Raw genomic sequence first — 22,811 nt, 5'->3', positions numbered from 1 at the left:
TGTGTCCGAGTTCCTGACCCAAGTTGTCTAACTCTACTTTAGGAAGTATGCGAGGAAATTGAAAGCTCAAACACAATAATAACCCTAAATGCATGATTTCTACATATATATACATATATGATCAAAAATGGCAACATAAATATAGAAAGAAATTCAACTATTCTGAGTAGCACCGCCCACCTCGATTCGATGCCAATTGCATGTAAGGACTGAGATTTTGACAGTGCAACTAAACTCTCTGTTGACGATGTTTATGTATGTAATTTAATTACATAAGCACTCGTCAAGTTTCAGAAAAAAACGAGTTAGAATGGAGAAGTTACGCGATTATTAGTTTTCACTTAAAGTGAATAGTAACCCGGTTTTTCGGTGAAGCCACGGAGTAGAGTTGGCTTCTGGCGCGTATTGGAGTCCGATCATAGCACTCCAATAGCTCGTTTCAAACGGCTCGACCATTCTGGACCCAATGGCAATGATAGAATTAGGTTCTGATACACGGATGTCGAGAAAAAGGGGTTTGATTGAAATTACATATTTTCATATAAGTAGTTATTTGGTGGAAACAAAGAGTGTTGGTTTCGTCGCGAATCGGAGACCAAATCGGACAAAGAAAGATCCTAGTTTCATTGCCTTCGTCGTGCTGAACGCGATGGTATAATCCGTTCGAAAATTCGATGAACGGATTGCCGGATATTGCATGATGTTTGGAAAGGGGTCGATTGTGGCAAATCGGAAACTTCGCAAATGTCCCCATATTTTATGGACCGAATCGCACGAGATCGAATGTGGAGGTGCGAATACGCGATAGTTACCTACTATGAAGGACTGGGTAAGAAATACAAAGCTTCGGTGGACTTTTGTGCGAAATTGCACTATGTATATAGTGTGCATCTAGGGTTTCTATGCACGAAACCCTAGATCTACTCGACCTAGCCCCCTATCTGTGCCCTAGCCGTCATCTGCGGGTCCATGCCCTAGCAGTGTGCGCACCCCGGCCGCCGGCGAGCTTCCCCGGCCGCCGGAATGGCTTGATCAACCTCTTTCCTCCACCTTGCCACCACCCCCTCGGCTTTCGACATCAGAGAAGGCCCAAGACACCCTAGGAAGCCTTTCCCTCGGTCGAGACCCATTCCCGGCGCAGTACCCGCCGACCTCCGCCGTCCCCGCGCCCCGCCGGAGGTGCCCGAGCTCCTTGCGGCCAGCAGCAGTCACCCAGGTCGAGCCTGGGTGATCCCTGCCTCCGCGCGCCACCGCCGTTCCCCGCCGCCGCGCCGCCAGGAAACCCATGAACCCGAGAGCAAGTCGCGGGTTGATCTGTGCCGCTGCGCCACCGGCCGCCTTCCGCCGCCGGACAGCACCTGCCCCGGACCCCTCCGACCTTCCGCGCTCGTCCCCGGCCGGAGCTCCCGCCTTCCGGCTGCTGCCGGCCAGCTCTAGCTCTCCCCTGGCCGGTAAGCAGAGTTTTGTGGTTTTGTGCACTGTTCGGGATTGTTCCCTCTGTTCCGGCGACCCGAGGCTATTCCGATGCCTCCAGAGGTAAGCACGGTGATCGTCCATCAGTGCTGATCACAGTGCTCACCTCATTTAGGGTCTATGAGCGTCGGATGTGTTAATTTGAAGCGTTTTAGTTTCAGCGCGCAGTTTTTGCTGAATTTCGAGTCGCTCCCACGTGTGCCACAGTGGCCGGCAGTTCTTCGAAAGGTGAGCACGGCCTCCGGCACGTCGAGACCTGTCAGTACATGTCTCGGCGGAACTTAGAAGTCCTCAGTTTGTGAGAACGAGTCATAGAAGTTGCCCGATTTACATAAAATGATGGATTTTATGTAAACATAGGGACTTTTATGCATTTGTACACCTTGTGGCTACTGTGGGCGGTGCATGTGTGTGTGTGGTGACCTCTGGACTGGTTGTCCATGATCCGATAGTCTTTGCGGAAATCGAAAGGTTGATTCCGGCGCGTTTTTCGGCGAAATTCGCCGAAAGAACGCGATTTCGGTTCGGATTTCTTCCGACGTGGTTTGGTTATCCTGTAAATTATTGCTGAGCCTTGTTGGCTGGTCACCATCATCATTTTGTGGGTTCGGTGATGATGGGTGAGCGACGGTGGGTTCCGGTGTTGAAATAGACACTTTCGGGAACCCGGATTCGTACAATTATCCGGCGATAATTGTGTAGTGGTGTTATCTTGTGTTTGCTGCCAAAACATCCAAATTGGAGTGTTTTGGGGCAGCAGGTGACTCGTGACACGAGTCGGTGAGTTTCGGGACACTTAGTGGGTCCCGACGGTGTCCCGGTGTGGTTTTCGGGACTTCCGGCGAGTTACGGTAATCGGTATTGGGAAACCGATCTTCGTGAAATTGTTTGTGGGGTTGTGGATACTGTGGTTATTAGTTGTGGGTTAGATACTAACCCGGTGGACCCTCTATAGGTCCTGTCGACATTTTTTTGCAGTCAGGAGACAGACGCGACATCCTTACAGGTGGGTACTTCGATCTGATGTCTGTACAGTGGTGCACGGTTGGTGATGGTTTCTTACCTTTACTCTTCTGTTGTTACTATCGCATGGTATATTGAGCCTTGCACCTTTATTTATTCGCTATACTCTACTCGTTGTTTGCATGTTTAGTATCTTGAGTGGGAGTAGAGTAGTTCTATCTACATGCGTATCTGTTCACCTAGTTGGTCTGTTGTTGCATTCAATATCTGTTGACCTAGTTGGTTGGTTGTGCATTCCGTATCTGTTGACCTGGTTGGTCGGTTCTCGTACTTCGTATCAGGGACCTTGTTGGTCAGTTGGACTTTGTGGACCTTGGGTCCAGGCAACACATCGACTCTCTTGTCATATGTTTCGATCTGGTTGATCGTAGTTTGGCGTTGTACGCCCTTATTTCTGGCTTCGGCCTAGGTACCGGCTTCAGTCGGTTTTGTATTGAGCATACTAGCATGACTTAGTCACAACACTTGGGGGTATTCACGACACCGGGTCGGTTTGGCCACCGACCGTAGGTGTGCTTATCCGGATGGGTCGTCCTGTGGGGCGGGTGAATCAGGTCGGTGCAGTTCAGTGACAGGCAGCGCTTGAGGTCTGCGGACCAATATAGCAGGCATCAGATTGGGTACAGTTTTGGTTTGGTTACCTTGAGGCATACTTGGCTTTGCATTCCTTACAGTAGCAGTATTGTTTATTACTTCTTCTTTATCTGTTATAGCTACTGTAGTTTCTTTATATCAGCATCAGTATTTGTTTACCATATTGTTATATATCTCTTCCTGATCCGGTGAGTACTCCTCGCCTTTTTCGGCTTGCGGTACCCACTAGGAGGGGAGACATGTTTACATGTTCTCACCTCCCCCACTATTTTTCAGGTATTGCGGGTGGTGAGACGTGAGACGAGACGTGAGACACTTTCGTAGCAGTCGATAGAGCTTCCGACCCGGTTTGTTCAGTTTTGCTGTTACTTTCATTATTTCGGATTATTTGACTTAGACAGTTATTGGTTCAGTTTGTCATTACAATTGTGTAATATGAATTTCTAGAAATGAATAAAGGATTTACGGTTTTAAAAAGAAAAAAATAATTTTTTACCCCTCGTGGTAGCGTGTTTTAAAAAGCAAAAGTCTCCGTGTGGGAAACAGCTTTCAAAAGGTTTTTCGTAGTTTTCATAACTTAGTATTTCAAAACCCGTTTCTGAGTTGGAAACATTTTAACTAATAGTCGTGGAATTATGAATTGAACTATGAATGGTAAATCTGTGATGAATGGTGAATGAATAGTGATTGTTGTTTATTCATTATGGTTGTTGTATCCTAGTTATACTCTTGTATTTGTGCGACGCCGTGCAAATACAGGGGAGACTCTGTCCGTGTGAACAGTGGATTCCCTGTATTTGTGGTGGATCTGGCATACCCTGGGGTCAGGTTTTCAAAAAAAAAATTTCGCTGCGTTTTAACCTAAAAAGGACTCCGGGGCGTGACATTGCAAGGAATTCCAAGCAATTTAACTTCCGACGCAAATTCGGCACTTTTCGGTGCTAATAAATGAAATCCTTTGATTTCAGCACAATTTTCCTCAATTGACCACTGAAACGCCACTACTCTTCGAATCGAAGCTACTCGGCGTTCTTTGACAACCTTCGATTAGAAGATTACATGATCAATTTAGATCAAAACCCTACAAATCCTAAAGCCCTCTTTCAAAACCCTAGAAACCTATTTCTCACTAAATAACCCAAAAATCTCCATAATTCTTTCGATAATCTAGATTAGAATCACGTAGAGTTTCCAACTATCTCTATTTCGAAGGATTTACTAAAAAACCCTAACTCAAAATCTCAAAATCTCACCTTAGGTGCTTTCCTCTCCTCAAGTTTCTTTTGCACAAGAGTTTGCTTCACCTCCAAGTAAGCCTTCTGTCCTCCAATTTTCATTTGTTGGAGAGATTACCAGGGAGAGAGAGAGAAGTTAGAGAGTAAGGAAGAGTGAGAGAGAGATGGAGCTTGAGAGAAAAGAGCAGGGTTTTCTCTTATGTGTGTGGAGAGAAATGAGAGGAGAAGTGAGTAGGGGTCCATTTATAGTCCCCCAAACAATTTCAACTTAACCTCTCCAAGTCATGAAATTTTTACTCAAACCACACCTTTTTTTATTTTTTTTTGCTCTATAAACCTTGTTTCCACTCTAAACGCACTCCAACTTATTTATAATTCATCCGGGTCCCTCTAAACTCCCTTAAATAGTCTCAAACACCATTTCACCCACACGTTGCCCAATTTGGTCAAAGTTCAGGAAAGTATATGAAAATTCAGTATACTACACTAAAACGCCATAACATGATTATTTTCTTTCTTTTCTAAAAAGCCAATATCTTCGGATAGGAGGTTTGGTGAATGCTATTCATAGATTTTTTCCAATGCAAAGTACCTCAAAGTATCGCAAATACAATAATCACATCTACAAACAAACAAGAAAACATTAATTTTCTATTCTAAAAATAAAAAAAAAATCTTCTAGAGTCGGACTTGATTTGAAGTTTTTCAGTCGAAAACATTTCTATTTTATCTATACTTACTACTATAAAAGGAGGGAGTTTTGTTAGTATTTAAAAAAAAAAAAAAACTGTCACTTCTTCTAATTCTCATGCTAATCGAGTATAGAGAATCTCATTTGTTGCTTTTATGATGAATTAATGTACACTGGATTTTAAACTTCTTTACTCAAAAAGTAATTCTAATAGAAATATTTTAGATTGTCGATTTTGATCCAATGGATGATACAGAAAGAATTTGCCAATTTATAATCCCAAGTTACCCTTATACTTGATTAAAATTGTTAGCCCCGGATTATGTTGGAAGCTCGGATTACGTCGACAGACCCACCGCATGCACAAGGATATACCTTATGCATACGAAGCATCAACAAAACCTATTCAAAGAAGTTATTACAATCCAACAACAATAGGTATCAGAGTAAAATAAGAACTATATACTATAGCAACAGAATAGATGTACAATCATCACCACACTAATCCTCAAAATGGTAAAACATTTCTGGCCACTCCCAATCTCATATTACTGTACAGGCTGTTATAGACACTGGTAGGTGATCTAGCTACACACACCAAAAATGGTAGAAGCAATTAAGATATTAACTATTCGCGATCCCCTTAACTAGGTCTATAAGAGACAGAAATCCACTCTCAAAATGACAAAAATGCCATTAGATCCCTCAAAAATCACATATTTGAAATTTAGTCCCCCACAACCTAAATCTTAAGTTCTGAGTCCGTTTTGCATCTATTTCGTACCAAAACATCTCCAACTCAATCAAGTACTGTAAAAAAATGGTGACTAAAAATTCATACTGCAACATTGCCTATTTACTAAGGTCCTGTGTATCACAAAGTTACACCCTGGCCTGATAAACATTGTTTGGTTTTCAAAATATATCTCTTCTCCAAATGTATCCAACATTTCAAATATTGGCTCTGATAATTTTGAGACTCAAACAATTGAACTTATTGGCTATCCTTTGACCAACAAATTATTGCCTACACCTTTGGTGTGCTAAAAAGACGTAAAGATTGTGATGAATCAAGATGTATGCAGACTGCTTGGTACACCAATACATCACATGATAAGGATGTTTATCTGTGTGCACAAGTAGGCACCTTCAATCTCAAATTTTCAAGAAATTTTTTGTCTACACCTAATGGACAAGTATAACTCTTGTATCCATAAACTGATAATAAAAATATTGAAATCGAAACTTAATCTCATAGATGTAACATATAATATATATTTATAGAACTTATTTATAAAATAAAATTCTAGGGGTAATTGCCAATATATCCTTATAAAGTTCTCATTTTTCATATCAATGGTCAAAAACATCTATCCTCAAATATACCAAAATTTCAAGTGCAAGTCTTTCTAGTAAATTCCCAAAATAGGGCTGTATGATTAAAAAAAAAGATACTTTGTAGGGGTATATTTGAAATAAAGAGTAAATAGAAAATTAGTTTACAAGGGTAGAGTAGCAATTTTCTAAAAAAAAAATACAACATTTATTTTTGGGCGCTCTACCGTTTGGTTTGAGAATACGCCGTTTTTTGCTTATTGTTGGTATAGGTACAATTCTTGAGATAAGCACAAACAAGATCAAATTTGTATTTGGACGAAAATTGGGTTGTTCCACCGACCGTCCCTAAAGCAAGTGGCAAAGGGCTTGATGGTTGGTACCCGAGACCCAAATTCGAATCCTAGTTGATTCACATTTTCAGCTAATTTTATTTCAAAATGAAATAAACGAAGCGGGTAGCGTGCTACCTATCTCTCTCAAAAAAAAAAAAAAAAAAAGAAGAAGAAAATTGGGTTGTTCCTTGGAAGAGAAAATGGTATTTGGAAGTTAGATTGGAATAATGAGAATAAGAGTAATTATAATTTTAAAATAATAATATTTTATCTAATTAATTAACATAAAAATATTAATTAAATAATAATTTAACTTATTTAATTAACTAATTAAACACGAATACTGTTAGATAACCCTAAATATTAATTAATAAAATATTATTATTTTAAAATTATAATTACTCTTATAATTAATTAACATAAAAATATTAATTAAATAATAATTTAACTTATTTAATTAACTAATTAAACACGAATACTGTTAGATAACCCTAAATATTAATTAATAAAATAATTAACAATGAGTATTGTTAATTAATAATTTAATTAACCACAAGTAATTTAATAAATTAATAAATTAATAAATCAATTAGTTAAAATAATTATATTATTCAAAATAATAATTAGTTAATTAATCCACATAAATATTAGATATTGTAGAAACATACTAGATAATTAATAATTTAATTAGCTAATTAATTATTTATCTTTGTTAATTAGTAAATAAACTTTTTTTTTTTTTGAGAGATTGGTAGCACGCTACCCGCTTCGTTTATTTTATTTAGAAATAAACTTAGCTAGAAATATGAATCAATTAGGATTCGAACTTGAGTCTCGGGTATCAACCACCAAACCCTTTGCCACTTGCTCTAGGGACGGTCGGTTCATTAATAATATTTCATTATTAAATTTGTAGAGGTATAAGGGGTGGGAATTCTTGTTCCACGGCCGAATGGGTGGAACAACAATTCCACTCCTAGGTCGGATAACCCGCCCGTTGAGAGGGGAATAGCAATTTTTTTTTGTTTGGGAATAAAGATTAAAGAGGAATAAGATCTTTAATTATTCCTCTTATTTCTCTCGTAATTCCGGAACCAAACAGTGCAAGAATTCTACTTAGTCTAGGATTAGATCTTGAACGTACCTCTGAAGAAAGTGCACAAGCTATATATAGGTCTTTTTCGGGGTCAGCCTACAAGGGTGAAATGTCGGCCGTGTTTCTAGGCCAATTGTGGCCCATGGGAGGGTGCGTGGGGGCACAACACAGATCCATGCCATGTTCTGATGGACCATGACCCTACAGAGTTCTCGATCGGCCTAGACAAATCTGGTTCGACCGGATGGTGCCGGACCATACGCCTACCCATTTTTCTTATACATTTTTAGGGCAGGCAAATGAGCAAGCTGGCTCATGTTCGGCTCGCTCAAGCTCGATTTGAAATTAAATGAGCCAAGCTTGAGTTTTATTGGGCTCGTTCGAATTAGGCTTGAAAAGCTCATATAGGCTGGAATGCTATCAATAGCACCAAGTTGTTGGATAAAGAAATGTACAGTTAGGATGATGTGGGTCCCCTAAGGTTTAGTAAATTATTGGTTGAATAGTATAATCTAACGGATAAAATAATCAAAGAACTAAATCTAACGGTGAAAAACTCGATAGCACCAAGTCCTTGGTGCTATCGATAGTATTCCAGGCNAATTAGGCTACTATACTATTTATAGTACCGGAGCTCCGGTACTATAATTTTGTTTTCGATCTTAGGGGATTCAAATTAACCATCCACACCATTAAATATGATTTAGGGTATATGAAGTTCTTAGGAATAAAATTTTAATTTTTTTCGACATTGTTTACTTAGTAAATAAATTATGTCAAAATGGACGGTGAAAATTGAATAATCTATAAAATTTGACTATAGGACTTTTAAATTCAAGATAAAAAATGTTAACCTTAATTTAGACAGTTTAAAGTATTTTCTATCAAAATTTGAAGAAATTTAGATTCTTCTACACCGTTAAACTCCAAACTCGTCATAGTAGCCATCGAAAATTGTCAATTTTAAAATGGTTTGATCATAAAGTAAACTATGTCGAAAAAATATAAAATTTTATTTCTAAAAATTTTAAATACCCTAGATCAATTTTAACGGTGTGGATCGTTGATTTAAACAACCTAAAATCGAAAACGAGACTATAGTACCGAAAACTAGCTCTCTCTCTCTCTCTATATATATATATATAGAGGAGATAGTCTCCTCTATATATATATATATATATATATATATATATATATCCTCTATATATATATATATAGAGAGAGGGAGAGAGAGAGAGAGAGAGCGTTAGGCTCCTATGCTTTCGAAAATACGGAGGCCTCCGTGCTTGTAAGTTGTTTTCGATGATGGTGCATCCGATTCGGCGATCAGCTCCGTTAGGCATGATTTATGCTATTGGAACTATTTAGAAATCAAATTTCATAATTTTTTGACTTCATTTGCCTAGTGAACGAGTAGGCTCCAAATGAACGGCTGAAAATAAAAATCTCACAAAAAATAGTAATAAAAGACTCAAATTTCAAATCGAAAATATTGTTCTTGCTCTTAATGTTAAGTAGAATTTTTCATTAAAGTTTCATGTAATTTGGATTCTTCTACACCGATGAACTTTAAAACGCACTACATCGGCCGTTAAAATAGTCAATTTTGAGGCTCTTTGATCACTTAGTAAATGATGTAAAAAAATTATGAAATTTGGTTTCCAAATAGTTCTAAAAGCGTAGATCATGCCTAACGGAGCCGATCGCCGAATCGGATGCTCCATCATCAAAAACAACTTACAAGTACGAAAGCCCTGGTACTTTCGAAAGTATAGGAGACGTACTCTCTCTTTCTCTCTCTCTCTCTCTCTCTCTCTCTCTCTCTCTCTCTCTCTATATATATATATATATATATATATATATATATAGAGCAGGTCTTGTGTCCTAGTAGGAGTACGGAAGCCTCCGTGCTGCTAAGCCGTTTTCGATGATGGAGCTTCCAAATTGACAGTCGGCTTCGTTAGCAATTTTTAATGGTTCAAAATCAACAATTTTTAATGAAATGGTTCAAAATCAACAATTTTTAATGATTGATTTATATCGTTTGCAAGTTTAACGGTATAGAAGTATTCAAATACGATGAAATTTTGATAGAAAATTATTTATACTATTTATTACAAGATCAATATCTCTGATCGAAAATTTTAGTATTATATCACCACTTTTTGTGAGATTTTTATTTTCAGCCATTAATTTTGAACCTTTTCGATGGCTAGGTAAATAATATCAAAAAATCGCAAAGTTTATTTTCTAAATACTTTAAATATCCTAGATCAAGTCTAACGGACCTGATCGTTGATTCAGAAGTTTTATCATCGAAAATGGCTTATGAGCACAAAGGCCTCCATACTTCTAATAACACACAAAACCTACTATATATATATATATATATATATATNAGTCCAGCTACTATACTCTCATTACAACAAAAATGATTTTTAGTGGCGACTTTTTGGTAGCGATATAAGTTGTTTTCGATGATAAAGCTTCCAAATCGACGATCCATACCGTTAAACATTATTTAGAGCATTTAAAACTTCTAGAAATCAAATTTTATAATTTTTCGACATCATTTACCTTACGATCAAGAGCTCAAAAAATTAACAATTTTTAACGACCGGCATGGGATACTTGTTAGTTAACGGTGTAAAAGAATTGGAATAGGTTGAATTTTTGACAGAAAATTCTATTCACTACCTAGATAAAGATCAAAAACTCCGATCTTAAATTGAAGGATCCGATCATCCATTTTTAGGACGTCGTTCGATTTTGGCCGTTCATTTTATGCCAGTTTGATGAACTTTATTATGATTTCAAAAAATTACGAAATTTATTTTTAAGAAGTTTCAAATACTCTAGATCATATTTAATTGAGTGGATCGTCGATTCGGAAGCCCCATCATCGAAAACAACTTATGAGTACGAAGGGCACAATACTCATAAGAGTATAGTAGCCTTACTATATATATATATATGNAATTAATCAAAATAAATTAAGCTATGCGAACGTAACTAGTGTTATCTTGTATGATTACTGCATGCAAATTAATAATAATAATAATAATAATAATAAGATTAATGGTTGCTTGAAGATGCTACTGAGTATATATATATATATATATATAGGAAGCAAATAAGGAGTTGAGCTAGAATACTCTCAAAAGCACAAGAGATTGGTACTTTTGAGTTTTTAACCCTTGAATAGATAAATATAAGGTTGGGATAATAGTGATAGGCGGTAGTAAGTGAAATAGTATTTGATCCAAAAGTTATTAATAATCAATGAGTATATTCAAGAGCTAAAAATTTAATAGCACCAAGAGAGTGATACTTTTAAAAGTGCTCTAGCTCAATTGGCAAACAAGTTAATGGAATTGTACAGAAAAAAAAAAAAGAAGCTATTAACGTCCATCAACATGATGGTCTAGTATTGTTCGAACAGTAAGTTACGAATCCATGCATCAGCCCAAAGAGATATATGTTTGGTAGCACAAGGAGTAAAATATCTAGCATATATATATATATATATACACGCGCCAAGTAATTAAACTACTACTGTAACGATAAAACAAATGATATGCTATTCATGCATTAGATGTAAGGAAATGAACGTCGTACGTACCCAAAGCACAGCGATCATGTCGGAGTCCGAGAGCTTCTCACCTTGCTCCAAGTGGAGTAACACATCCACAAAGTCCCCAACAACTAGTTCCTCGCCAACAGTGACACTAGCTTTTTCCCTCACCCTGTGCTCCTCTATGATCCTTGCAACAAACACGTTCACTTCGGCGGCTAGCCGCCGACACCTCTTCCTCAGACCTTGGAGATCCAACCAACCCAGAAAGGGAACGTGGTCGCTCCAGTTGAACGTCCCAAGCAACTCATACCCTTCGCTCACCATCTCCTCCACCTCCGCCCCCTCTCCCTTGGCAAAATCGTAGCTTTTACCGAAAACGCTCATCATGACGTTGTTCAGCGAGCCATAATGCAACACCCTCTTCACACTCACCACTCCACTCTTTGCCATTTGGCCCTTTACTTCCTCCACCATCTGCTTCCCTATCTCGACGCGCTGCTCCACAGAAGCCGCGATCCTCCGCGGACTAAACAAATAAGTAGCAGAGATTCTCCTGAGATTCCTCCAGTACTCACCGAAAGGAGCGAAGCCAATGGCGCGGTGGAAGAGGAGCTCGTACGCGGACTCCTTGATGGGGCGGTCGGCGAAGGCGGAGCTGTTAAGGATCTCCTTCGCCGTGTCGGGGTGGGTGGAGACGACGAAGCGAGTGATCCCGACGGAGAAAGCCATGAGCTTCGTGGCTTGGAGAGACGAGGAGAGCTTCGCGAGGACGCGGTGGGCGGCGGTGCCGGAGAGGGCGAAGACGATGCCGGGTGGACCGGGAACGGAGACGCGGACCTTGGAGAAGGCCCATGCGACGCCACCGGGGTAGAACCAGAGGAAGGACAGCGTCACAACGAGGAGAGCGAAGAGTGAGGTGAGTGAGCTTGTTGGGGAGATCAGGAGCGGGAGAAAGGTAGAGTCGGAGCCGAAGTCGAAGGAGGAGGATGAGGAGGACATGGTTGTGGCTTTGGAGAGCGACAATGGCGACGCGTATAGAGCTTGCAAAGAGAAGGGATGGGGAGAGTGGTTTTGGAGGGAGAAAATGGCGCTCGCCTTGGATCGAGGGGCGGGAGAGAGAGAACACAGTTGAATTGAAGAGATGAGAGGAGGGGCCGGGACGAGGTAAGGAGATCGCGGGAGAGCGGCTTTTATAGCAGTTTGCGACGTTTACAGGGAATGAGAGCACCGTTATTATGCAAGGATCTTTTTACAATATATTGTTATTATAAATAAATTTTAAAATCCGATCACGTACTCCTGCAAAGTATATATCTTTTGGAGAAGTTAAAAAATGCGTATCTAGATCTGATTTTGTGGCCATGTTACGGATTTGCCCCTACGTCTAAGCTACGAGCGTGCTCTAGGTGTACCTGATGACAGCACGGCCGTAGCACAAGCTGCCGAGTTCTGTACAAGGGCAGCGTTGTCTTTTTCCTGACGGGTTGAGATAAGGTCACCGGGTAGTGAACGCATTTGTGCTATTTGAGCGGGATTCAGTTCGGTTACTTTGTAATTAGCCGAGCACTGCGGGAGGTGGACGCGGGTGAAGCGGAACTGACCCGACAACAGCGGGGCGCCAGCTAATCAGGCGTCGGCGGCAATCACAGCGGACGGGTGGGATGGGAACACATGGCAAGATCCAATGGCTGGCAAAAGATTTGGCACGTGCGGTACAGTGGGGGCAGTTTGCGCTCCCCGAGGCCGAGAGTGCCCGCGGGCAGTTCCTACGCCGCCCCCAGGCTGCCCGACACGGCGAAAAAGTACCTAGAAAATAAATTATGTAATTTTTTGATATTATTTGCCTAGTGAACGAAGGGGCTCAAAAGCAACGGCTGAAATAAAAATCTTACAAAACGTAATAATATAACATTAAAATTTTAGATCAAAGATATTGATCTTGTTTTATATAATATAAAAAATTTTCTATCAAAATTTCATGTGATTTGAATATTTCTACACCGTTAAACTTGCAAACGGCTCACTACGACCATTAAAATTATTGATTTTGAGCGCTTCGATCACTAGGCAAATGATATCGAAAATCATAAAATTTATTTTCTAGGTACTTCAAATACTCTATATCAAGTTTAACGGAGCCGATCGACGATTTGAAAGTTGCAACATCGAAAACAACCTGAAAGCACGGAAGGCTCCGTGCTTCCAGAAGGATAGGAGCCTCACTCTATATATATATATATATATATATATATATATATATATATATATATATATATATATATTAATTATATATAATTATTATGTATTTAAATATTATATATAGAGCTTAGGTTATTATGTATATTTGCTGGCCCACAAAACCAAACCAGCAAAACCCTACTCAAATTACTCTTTCTCTTTCTCTCTTTCATTTCACTTGCTCGTAGAGTCGCTTCTCTTAAATTATTTTTTTAATATTATAATATTGTATTTTATGTATTTATTTTGTATTTTATAATATTGTATTTTATGTATTTATAATATTGTATTTTATGTATTTATTTTGTATGTTAAACTATAAGACATATTTTTGTATTAAATTTTAGATAATATTTTATAAAAATTAAATTATAGATTGTATGATATTAAGAATTTCAAGCGGCTTTGTTAGTGTTTGAGCTCGCTCGACACAAAATTAGGCTCGTTTGAGCTCGACTCGAATTAATTTCAAGCCGAGCTTGAGCCTAAATTTAGGCTTGAAATTAAATACACCCCTATACATTTTTTTAGTGTTTTAATTTTATTTTTTAAATTTTACTGATAACTTCCTGACAAATATATTGTTATTTCCTCAATAAAACAGATTTAAATAACTTTTTTTAAGAAAGTTATTTAATATTTGAATAATTTAAATTATATTTAAAATAAAGTAAAAAATATTAAAAAATATTAAGACAAAAACAAGCCTTGTCAGTTGCAAGCTGCCACCTCATGGAAAAATTCTAGAATACACCGGTTATACTAGTGACATGGCGTCACAAACCAATCAAATAAATTTTTTTAAAAATATATGTCCCATCATGATGGTAAAAAAATATTTTTGTTGTACTTTTGTTTGAAAAGCAGAAATATGATTGGCTTGTTATTGATGACGTGGTGCAAGCGTAACAGTGTAGAACTTCTCCTCATGCTCATGACCGTGCCATATTACAAGCAACTTTAAAAAAAAAAAGAAAAAAAGAAAAAAAGAAGCATTTTGACTGCTGTGATACATCACTATTACAATTAAGAATTTTTTCTAGAGGGTTATTCAATTGGGCGGAGTTGTTACTAAAATATAGATAGAGCTACATGTAATAAACATGCAGTAGTTATAGACAAATGTATTCCATTTAGTTGGATTAATATATAATATCATGAATCTTAGAATTTTATTTCTATGTCAAGTTTCGAAACATGGACTTGAGGTTCAAGAACATATGTGGTAGAAAGTTTCTGTCTCTACGAAACCTGAATAGAGGTTTCAGAACCTGAGCATGTTTGGAACATGAAAATTCATGTTCCAAAACATGAGTTGCAAACAATGTGTTGGGGAGGGGTTCAGTTGTAATTGTTACCTCTCTTCTACAAATACCCCCCTAACTTACAACGTAGGCTACTCTCTGTCCCCGTCCTCCCACAGCTGATCCCTTCTTTTGCATCCTTGAATTGTGAAGGAGCTCATGTTCTTCTTCTTTCTCCTCGTCTTTTTCTTCAAGGTTCTTCGTGGCTAGAAAATTGAGTTTGGAATTTTAGCATGGTGATATTGACCTTATAATTCACTAAACTTTTACAAATAGTAGAGTTCTCGCGAGAAATTATAATAGATACCATTTAGATAATCTTAATAGTGTTTGGTAAGTGTTAGAGTGTTTTCAGCACGAAATGTACATAGAAGAGCAAACTCTGCAAAACTGCAGAGTTACAGTCTATACCTGTACTCAGTTGTGAATGGCTGGGAGAGCTCTCGGGTTTTGGATAACTCCCCTGAGTACTGGTACTAAAATCGGCGAGTACCGGCACACAGTAGAAGGCAGTGACATCCATTGTTCGGGTTCTGTGGAACTGTTCAGGAGTCCCGGTATACTTGAGAAGTGTACTAGTACTGCCCCTTGTGTACTGGTACGCAACTCTGTAAACTCTAAGTCTGGAATGGTTGCAAATGCCAATGTTTGACGGGTTTAGATGCAATTGTGCCACCTTTGTTAATACCTTCCTCATAGCCAACCCTCTCCCACTCTTATTTCTCTCTCTCTCTCTCTCTTCTTTCTCTCTTTAAAAGAGAGAAAATCCTAGTATTCCTCTGTTGGATCCCACTTGATCAATCCCATCGTGATTTTTTAATAAAATAATCCTCTAAAATTTGATAATTTACAAAATAATTCTCTCCAAATTATATTTGAAAAACTAACCCTCCTTTTTTCATGTAGGAGCCAGGGTGGAGATTTTCTTTGAAGACGGTGAACCATTCACCGCCTTCATAATTTCCTACAAAGACGGTGAATCATTCACTACCTTTCACTTATTTACTGATTCTTTCTATATTCCATATATAATTCTAACAACCACATAAAAATTTTAACAAATCACATATAATCTTAACAACCTAAAAATTCTAATAATTTATTCAAACAATTTCTTATAATCTTAACCGTCCGAAAATCCTAATAGTCTATCCATATAATTTCATATAATCTTAACATCCTGAAAATCCTAATAATTTATCCATACAATCCTAACAATCAAATAAAAATTCTAATAATCCACATATAATCATAACAACCTCACTTTTTTCTATTTCTTATATAATCCATGTACAATTTTAATAAATACAGCAAACGATTCACCACCTTTAAAAGAAATGGGAGAAAGTGGTGAACAATTCACCGTCTTTAAAAGAAATTGGAGAATGCAGGGAATGATTCACCGCCTTTAAAAGACATGGGAGAATGCGGTGAACGATTCATGGCTTTTCCCACGTGGCTCCTACGTGGTGAAAAGAGGGTTAGTTTGCCAAATATAAATTTGGCAGGGTTATTTCTCAAATTATAAAATTTTAGAGGGTTGCTTTATAAAAAAAGTCCTCCCATTGAGAGATTGGAGAAGGTCAAGAGCATCAAAAAGAAGCTTTACGAGGGAGAAAGCAACGACCTCAACCTACATTTCTCTTGTTAGAGAATGAAAAGGCATGTGTTGGACTTTTTAGAGTATGTTTTTAGGAATTTTATCAAATGGAAGATTTAGATGTTATAAGTTTGTTAGAACTCTCTGTTTAGCGTTTCTTGGGGTTCTAAAGAGATCAAGAGCCATCTCTAAGAAGGATTTGAATATAGGTAGGGCATATCAGTGAAATCATCTAAAGTTTCCCTTGTTCTTATTTGCATGAATTTTATGTAAGGTGTAGATGAAAACATCTTTACTTTGCATGTTATGAGATTTAAGGAGTCACGACGGCATACCATGTAACATATTGAATCCCCGACGAGTTATGCCGAACTTCCGTCAAATTGACAGAAGTGTGGTGTTGGAAGTGTTTGAATGGTCCGGAATTCATTCCGAACGTTTCGTAGTGTATGAAATGGGTGTTAGGACATGGGAGAGCAAGCTGGGAAATTTGCAGCTTGTTTCGTGCTGAAAATGCTCTCGGGGTCCGGACCCTGTGCAAGGTCTGGACCCCGTACGCGAAAAAATGCCAGTGATGGCCAGTCCTTGTTGTGTGAAGGGGGCTAAGTGCAAATGTGTGTATGTGAGTGTTTAAAAGTGAGAGCTTGGTGGTTTAGCTCTCATTTCCTCACACTCAACATCAAAAGAGAAACTCTCTTTCTCTCTTTAAGATTCTCTTCTTTCTCTCCCTTTCTCTCCTTCTCTCACTAGGGTTTGAGCGAAGAGAGGGTTCTGGTGGAGAAGAAGCTTGCTTAGGGTTGAAGCTAGCTTGTGCAAGAGGGTTTTTGGAGATAGCTTGAGCTCAAGGTGAGTTTTCTTGGGTTGGAGCTAGGGTTTTGGTTATTTCCTTCTAGTAGTTGTTTCTAGAGGTTGTAGTGGTGGGTTGGTTCATGAATCTCCGTGTATTTGGGGGTTATTTGGTAAAGATGGAAATCCTAGGGTTTGTATTAGGGTTTTGTAAACTATGAGATCTAAGTTGGGATTGATCTCTTGTAGCCCTAATTGGCGGATAATAACGAATTGGGAGACTCGGATCGAAGTTCCGACGAGTCTGCGCCAAGATATTGGAGAAAAACCTCATTTTGACTTCGTTTGCCGCAATCGAGGGAGATTAGCGGCCATAAATTGCGAAAATTGAATCGTAGCTTCTCAGCATCCCTACGAGGTAGGTAGTGCTATCCGAAATCATCGAATTTCTCATTATGTCTATATCGCCTCTTTGAGCATATATGTGTATTATAGAATTCATGCATCTTAGGGTTATGTGACATGTAGTTATGGTTGGGATTTTTTTTGTATGCTTCTATGCAAGAGAACATATGAATTGAAATTGGACCAGATATATTGGAACCCTATGAATGTACGAAATGAATGTGGATTATGACATTAGTAAACAAAGGTGACATTGACGTTAGCAGACTTGATTGGCACCAAGGTTATTGTATGCTAGACAAGGTAGAAAACTTAAGAGCATGGTGACAAGAATGGCAAGTTTGGGAAAGCATCCTCAAAATTGAGGATTGTATCATACTCACTTTGGGTCTCGGCTTGAGGGCGGTAGCTCCCCCTCAAGCGGTGTGCTCCGGAGTTGTCACCACTGGTGCAGCGGTATTCTCCCCAGAAGACGATCTCTCGGGTTGCAGTGGTATTCTCCTCGAATGAAAGGGATTTTGGTTGTGAGTTTTGGGGTTAACCATGAGTTAACCGGGACGATTCGGTGAAAGCCAAGGTAAATAGAAAGGCATGCATGCATCATCTTTATGAGCATATTACTTGTTGACCTAGTTTTCCTTGCAGGCATTGTAATAGCATTAGTTTGGTTTGCTATCTATATATCATTTTCTTACATATGCTTGAGTAGACCTTGTGGGCGAGTCGGCGAGGTTGGCGGCCAAACCCACTGGGAACTTCTTTTAGTTCTCATACCACTAGCGCGAGCAGAGCGGTCGAGGATCGCGGCAAGAGCATCGCACCCTAGATAGCAGCTACCCGAGTATAGTCATATCCTGTATATATTCTTCTTTTTGTATATGATGAACCATGATGCATAAATGATATAAATTCATATGTTTTGGTGGATGAAACATGTAATGTATTTGTATGAAAGAAAAAGGATGTAAAATGTGGATGACTTGTATTTGGTTAAATGTAATCAAATGACATGTATGAGTGTAATATACCGAAACTTCTGTAGACTATATCGAACTTTAGTCAAATTGACCAAAGTGTGCGAGAGAAATGGTTGTACAAAGTCCATTTGACATTCCAACAGTGTTGGAAGGGTCTAAAGTTGAGTTCCAAGGGAGTTAGAAAGGTTTTAGCATTGCTCGGCGCGAATTGGAGTCGAAACAATGCAAAATTGAAGTCTGGAGCATTGTTAACCGGTAAAGCATTGGAGCAGTATCGATACCACACTGCTGACCGAGAGTAGCAACTCTCGGGTTTGGTCACTGCGCAGCAGCGTACCAGTGACGGCCCCGATGTGTACCGGTACCCCGCAGCAACCCGAGAACAGCAGCTCTCGGGTTTAGACAGTTGAACAAGGGCGTACCGGTGACGCCCACCTGCATACCGGTACCCTGCACTGTGAAACAGCAACTGCAGTCTACTGCAAATTAAAAGAAATGGTGGGTCTATTTGCTATTTTAGCAACCTATAAAGTACCCCAACCTCTCTTCTCTTTTGTTCACAGCAGTGAACACACTCCTCTCTCTCATTTCTCTCCATCTCTCTCTCTCTCTCTCTAGGAGCTCTACCCTAAGGTGAAAGGAGGAGATTGGAGAAGATCAAGAGGAGATTTTGGAGCTTTTAGAGGATCTAGAGCTCTCCTACAAGGTGTAGCTTGGTGAGCTTTTGGGCTAAGGTGAGGTTTCTCGTAAGAACTAGGTTAGGGTTTGGTTTTATACCCTAGAACACTTGGTTTTGATCTTCTTATATGAGGGGAAACCTAGTAGAGGCCATGGAACTCATGGAAATCCATATTTCTTCATAAGCTCTCATGGTTGAAACTTAGGGTTTGTTTTATATGCCCTAAGAATGGTTTAAATGGTTCTAGATGAATATCTAGATAATGATTAAGCTTGCTTTTACTTGTCTTAGAGATCAAATTGGTGTATTAGCCAAATGGCATTATTAGGGCACCAAAATTGGGGCTTTTGCCCTAAGTTGGTTTAAAGGTAAATTGACCTTGTAGAAACCAAATTGGGGATATTTTCAACTCGTTGGTGGACTCGGTTCGCCAATCCGACGAGTTTACGCAAAGTTATGGGGAAAAAGCCTAATTTGGCTTCGTTTTGTTGCAGGCGAGAGAATAGGTGCCCAAAAATCACGAGATTTGAACCGTAGCACTCTAGCAACCATACGAGGTGGGTGGTGCTTTCCGAAATCGATGAATTTCCTTTTATATCTAAAGTGTCATTTCTTGAGCATAGGTTATATATGATCATTATGCATTGTAGTGTGAAATGAGAGCATGTGGACATATGTTGTTGCATGTTGTAAGTACAAATGTATATGAGATAATTGTAAACTAGTGAGAACTTGTAAAAACCCTATGTATGCATGAATGATGACAAGAATCTAGAAAAGGTAAAGAAACTAGTGACATTGAGAACAAATGACGTTATGACATATGGATTATGTGGCATTAGCGCACAAAAAGGAATGCTAGAGTTGAACACTTAGTGTGTGGCACTAATGAAATAAGTATGCGTGTGATTCAGTATAGAGAACATTTAGTGTATGTGGCACTAATGAAAATAGAAAATGCAAGTACATGAGAAAGTTGACATTATGACATACCAACCTTATAGTTAAGGGTCATATGAGCATTGCATCCTTATAGTTAAGGATTGGATGGAACTTGGAATCTTTAAAGTTAAGGATTGATTATACTCATCTATAAGTTTTGGCTTGAGGGTGGTCGCTCCCCCTCAAGTGATGAGCTCCGGAGTTGTGATCACTGGGAAGGTGTTTGCCTCAGAAGATGGTCCCGTCAGGAGGCAGCTGAGGGCCTAATCAAAGGGATTTGAGCTAGTGAGTTTATTGAGGGCGGAACCTACGGGTTAGCCAAGTGAGTTGGAAATTGAAAAGTAATCTTGCATTCATCATGAGCATTTTATTTGAGCATAATTATTGATTATATCTTGTTCAGGCATATTAGTTGTATTTGTTTAATTTGGATACTATCTATCTCTATTCTTCTATTATGCCTGATTTAGACCTAGTGGAAAAGTCGACGAGGTCGGCGGCCGAACCCACTGGAAATTTTGTTGTAGTTCTCACCCCACTATTTCCACAGAGCCGGGACCGAGTGAACCGGCCGACAATCGCGGTAAAGGCATCGCTCCATAGACAGAGACCACCTGAGCGTGTTTCATATTTTGTTTAGATGCATACCCTCTTTATATCATCATTTGTCTTTGATGATGTTAGTAGTATGAACATGATAAATGTTGTAAAAGAGCTTATAGTTTAATGTAAAAAGCTTATAGTTTGGAGGAAATATTATGTTCATTTGAGATCATATGATGTATTAAGAGAAGAAATGATGAAAAGAATGTAAATATAACTTGTGGTTGAATGCACTTAAGTGATTAAAAGATAATCGTTATACTTGTATGGATGTTTAGCTTAGTACTTTCACTTTGGGTACCGCTTGCCCTCGTGCAAGCTATGTATGTTATGTTTCCGCTCGTGTAATCTTTACACTTGATTTGTACTTGTGTTGAGCCTTGGGTGGACAGAGGAGGTGCTGTCCGTTTGGCGTCTATTCGTCGTGCCCGAGCCAACCAAATAGGATCGGTCCAGGGGCGTGACAGATATAATGGTATCATAGCCTAAAAGTGAAAGTATAGGAAGGACATAGAGACCCTTAGGATTGGAAGACCTTAAGGATCTAGGAAACGTGAGTGACGTGGGATCGAAGTATAGCGAAAGCTTTGTGATTGGGTTAATGTTAGTATGTCTCTAATGTGGTTAGGGGCTAAATTCAAGTTGATATTTATTTTCTATTCCTTGTGTTATGTTTAGCAGCCGACGACATAATGCTTTGGAATGAAAATAAATACACTTGTTTGCTTTCGCCAGATTGGGTATGTTCGAGTATATTGGTTGAGTAATTAATGTGAGTTATAATGTTTCAGGAAGCAATGCCTCGTGGTCGACCCCGAACGAGGTCTATACCCGAGGAAACGAGTGCGGCTCCTGTGCAACCCGGAGCAAGTGGCGACGGGGAGCTTCGGGAGCAAATGTCCGCGCTTATTGGAGTAGTCCGGCAACAAGCGGAGTCTATGCAACGTCAGGGGGAGCAAATCCAAAGGCTTCAAGAGGCCTTAGAGCGACAGCAGGCGGCGACAGCTTAAGTGGGCGTTCAGGCACCTGCACCCCCTTTAGTGGTGCCGACTGTGGTGGAGGACATGGCTGCGGCGGCCCTGCCAGTCACGGCGATGCCGGCAGTTTCAGGAACCTCAAATCCCGATAGTGCGGCTATAGAGGCAGAGCGGGAGCGTGCGATTGCGGCTCTTGTTATGTTCAAGAAATTCAGCCCGCCTGTGTTCGATGGGGAGAAAGCGGAGTCATCGAGGGTGGAGGCGTGGATTGACTCGATGGAGTCACTCTTTGAGGACCTATATACCTCGGAGACAAGGTGCGCGCACCTCGCCACTCATTGCCTAGAGAAGGCGGCGAAGGTGTGGTGGAAGCGGGTGAAGCGAGATCGGCCTTCTAACCTTCCGCCTATGCTATGGAAGGAGTTCAAGAGGGCGATGTTCGCGAATTACTTCCCCGACACGATGAAGCGGAAGCTACAAGAGAGGTTTCACAAATTGAGGCAAGGAGATCGTTCTGTAGTAGATTTCGAGCAGGAATTCTCCCACATTATCGACTGTGTTTCGGATGTTGTTCGAGATGACCGGGACCGAGCCGACTGGTTCTTGCGAGGACTTAGGCCGGAGATTTACAAGGCTGTGCAAATCCTTAAGTTTACGACCTTTGCGGAGGTCTTTGATCGAGCATTGTGGGCGGAGCACGGCAACGCCTACGCGTGAGAGGAGCGCGAGTCTATGGCGGAGTCAAGAGACAAAGGGAAGAAGCGAGCGGCGGGTGGTGCCGGGGCCGGCCAAATGCTAAGAAACCCCCTCGGTATCCTCGACAGCAATCAAAGAATTGGAGGCCTTCCTGATGTGTTATTTGCGATGGTGAGCATCGACCGTCGGCTTGCCCAAAACGCGAGGGAAAGTGCTACAAGTGTGGCCAAGTGGGGCATATGGCC

The 22,811-nt window shown here is 39.7% G+C and overlaps 1 protein-coding gene across 1 annotated transcript; it reads right to left on the bottom strand.

Moving 5' to 3' along the window:
• LOC109723333 (cytochrome P450 78A5-like) lies at positions 11,118-12,600 on the bottom strand. Its single transcript, XM_020251668.1, has one exon. It carries the CDS (start codon positions 12,356-12,358, stop codon positions 11,363-11,365), a length of 996 nt encoding a protein of 331 aa, XP_020107257.1. The 5' UTR covers positions 12,359-12,600; the 3' UTR covers positions 11,118-11,362.

Source organism: Ananas comosus, linkage group 17 (assembly GCF_001540865.1).
Source record: "Ananas comosus cultivar F153 linkage group 17, ASM154086v1, whole genome shotgun sequence".
Taxonomy (NCBI): domain Eukaryota; kingdom Viridiplantae; phylum Streptophyta; class Magnoliopsida; order Poales; family Bromeliaceae; genus Ananas; species Ananas comosus.
The sequence above is the reverse complement of the archived record's forward strand: the minus strand, read 5'-3'. Positions and strand labels throughout refer to the sequence as shown.

Bases quoted from the DNA above. Each gene is read 5' to 3' on its own strand.
- LOC109723333 (XM_020251668.1), bottom strand. From the start codon at position 12,358: ATGTCCTCCTCATCCTCCTCCTTCGACTTCGGCTCCGACTCTACCTTT.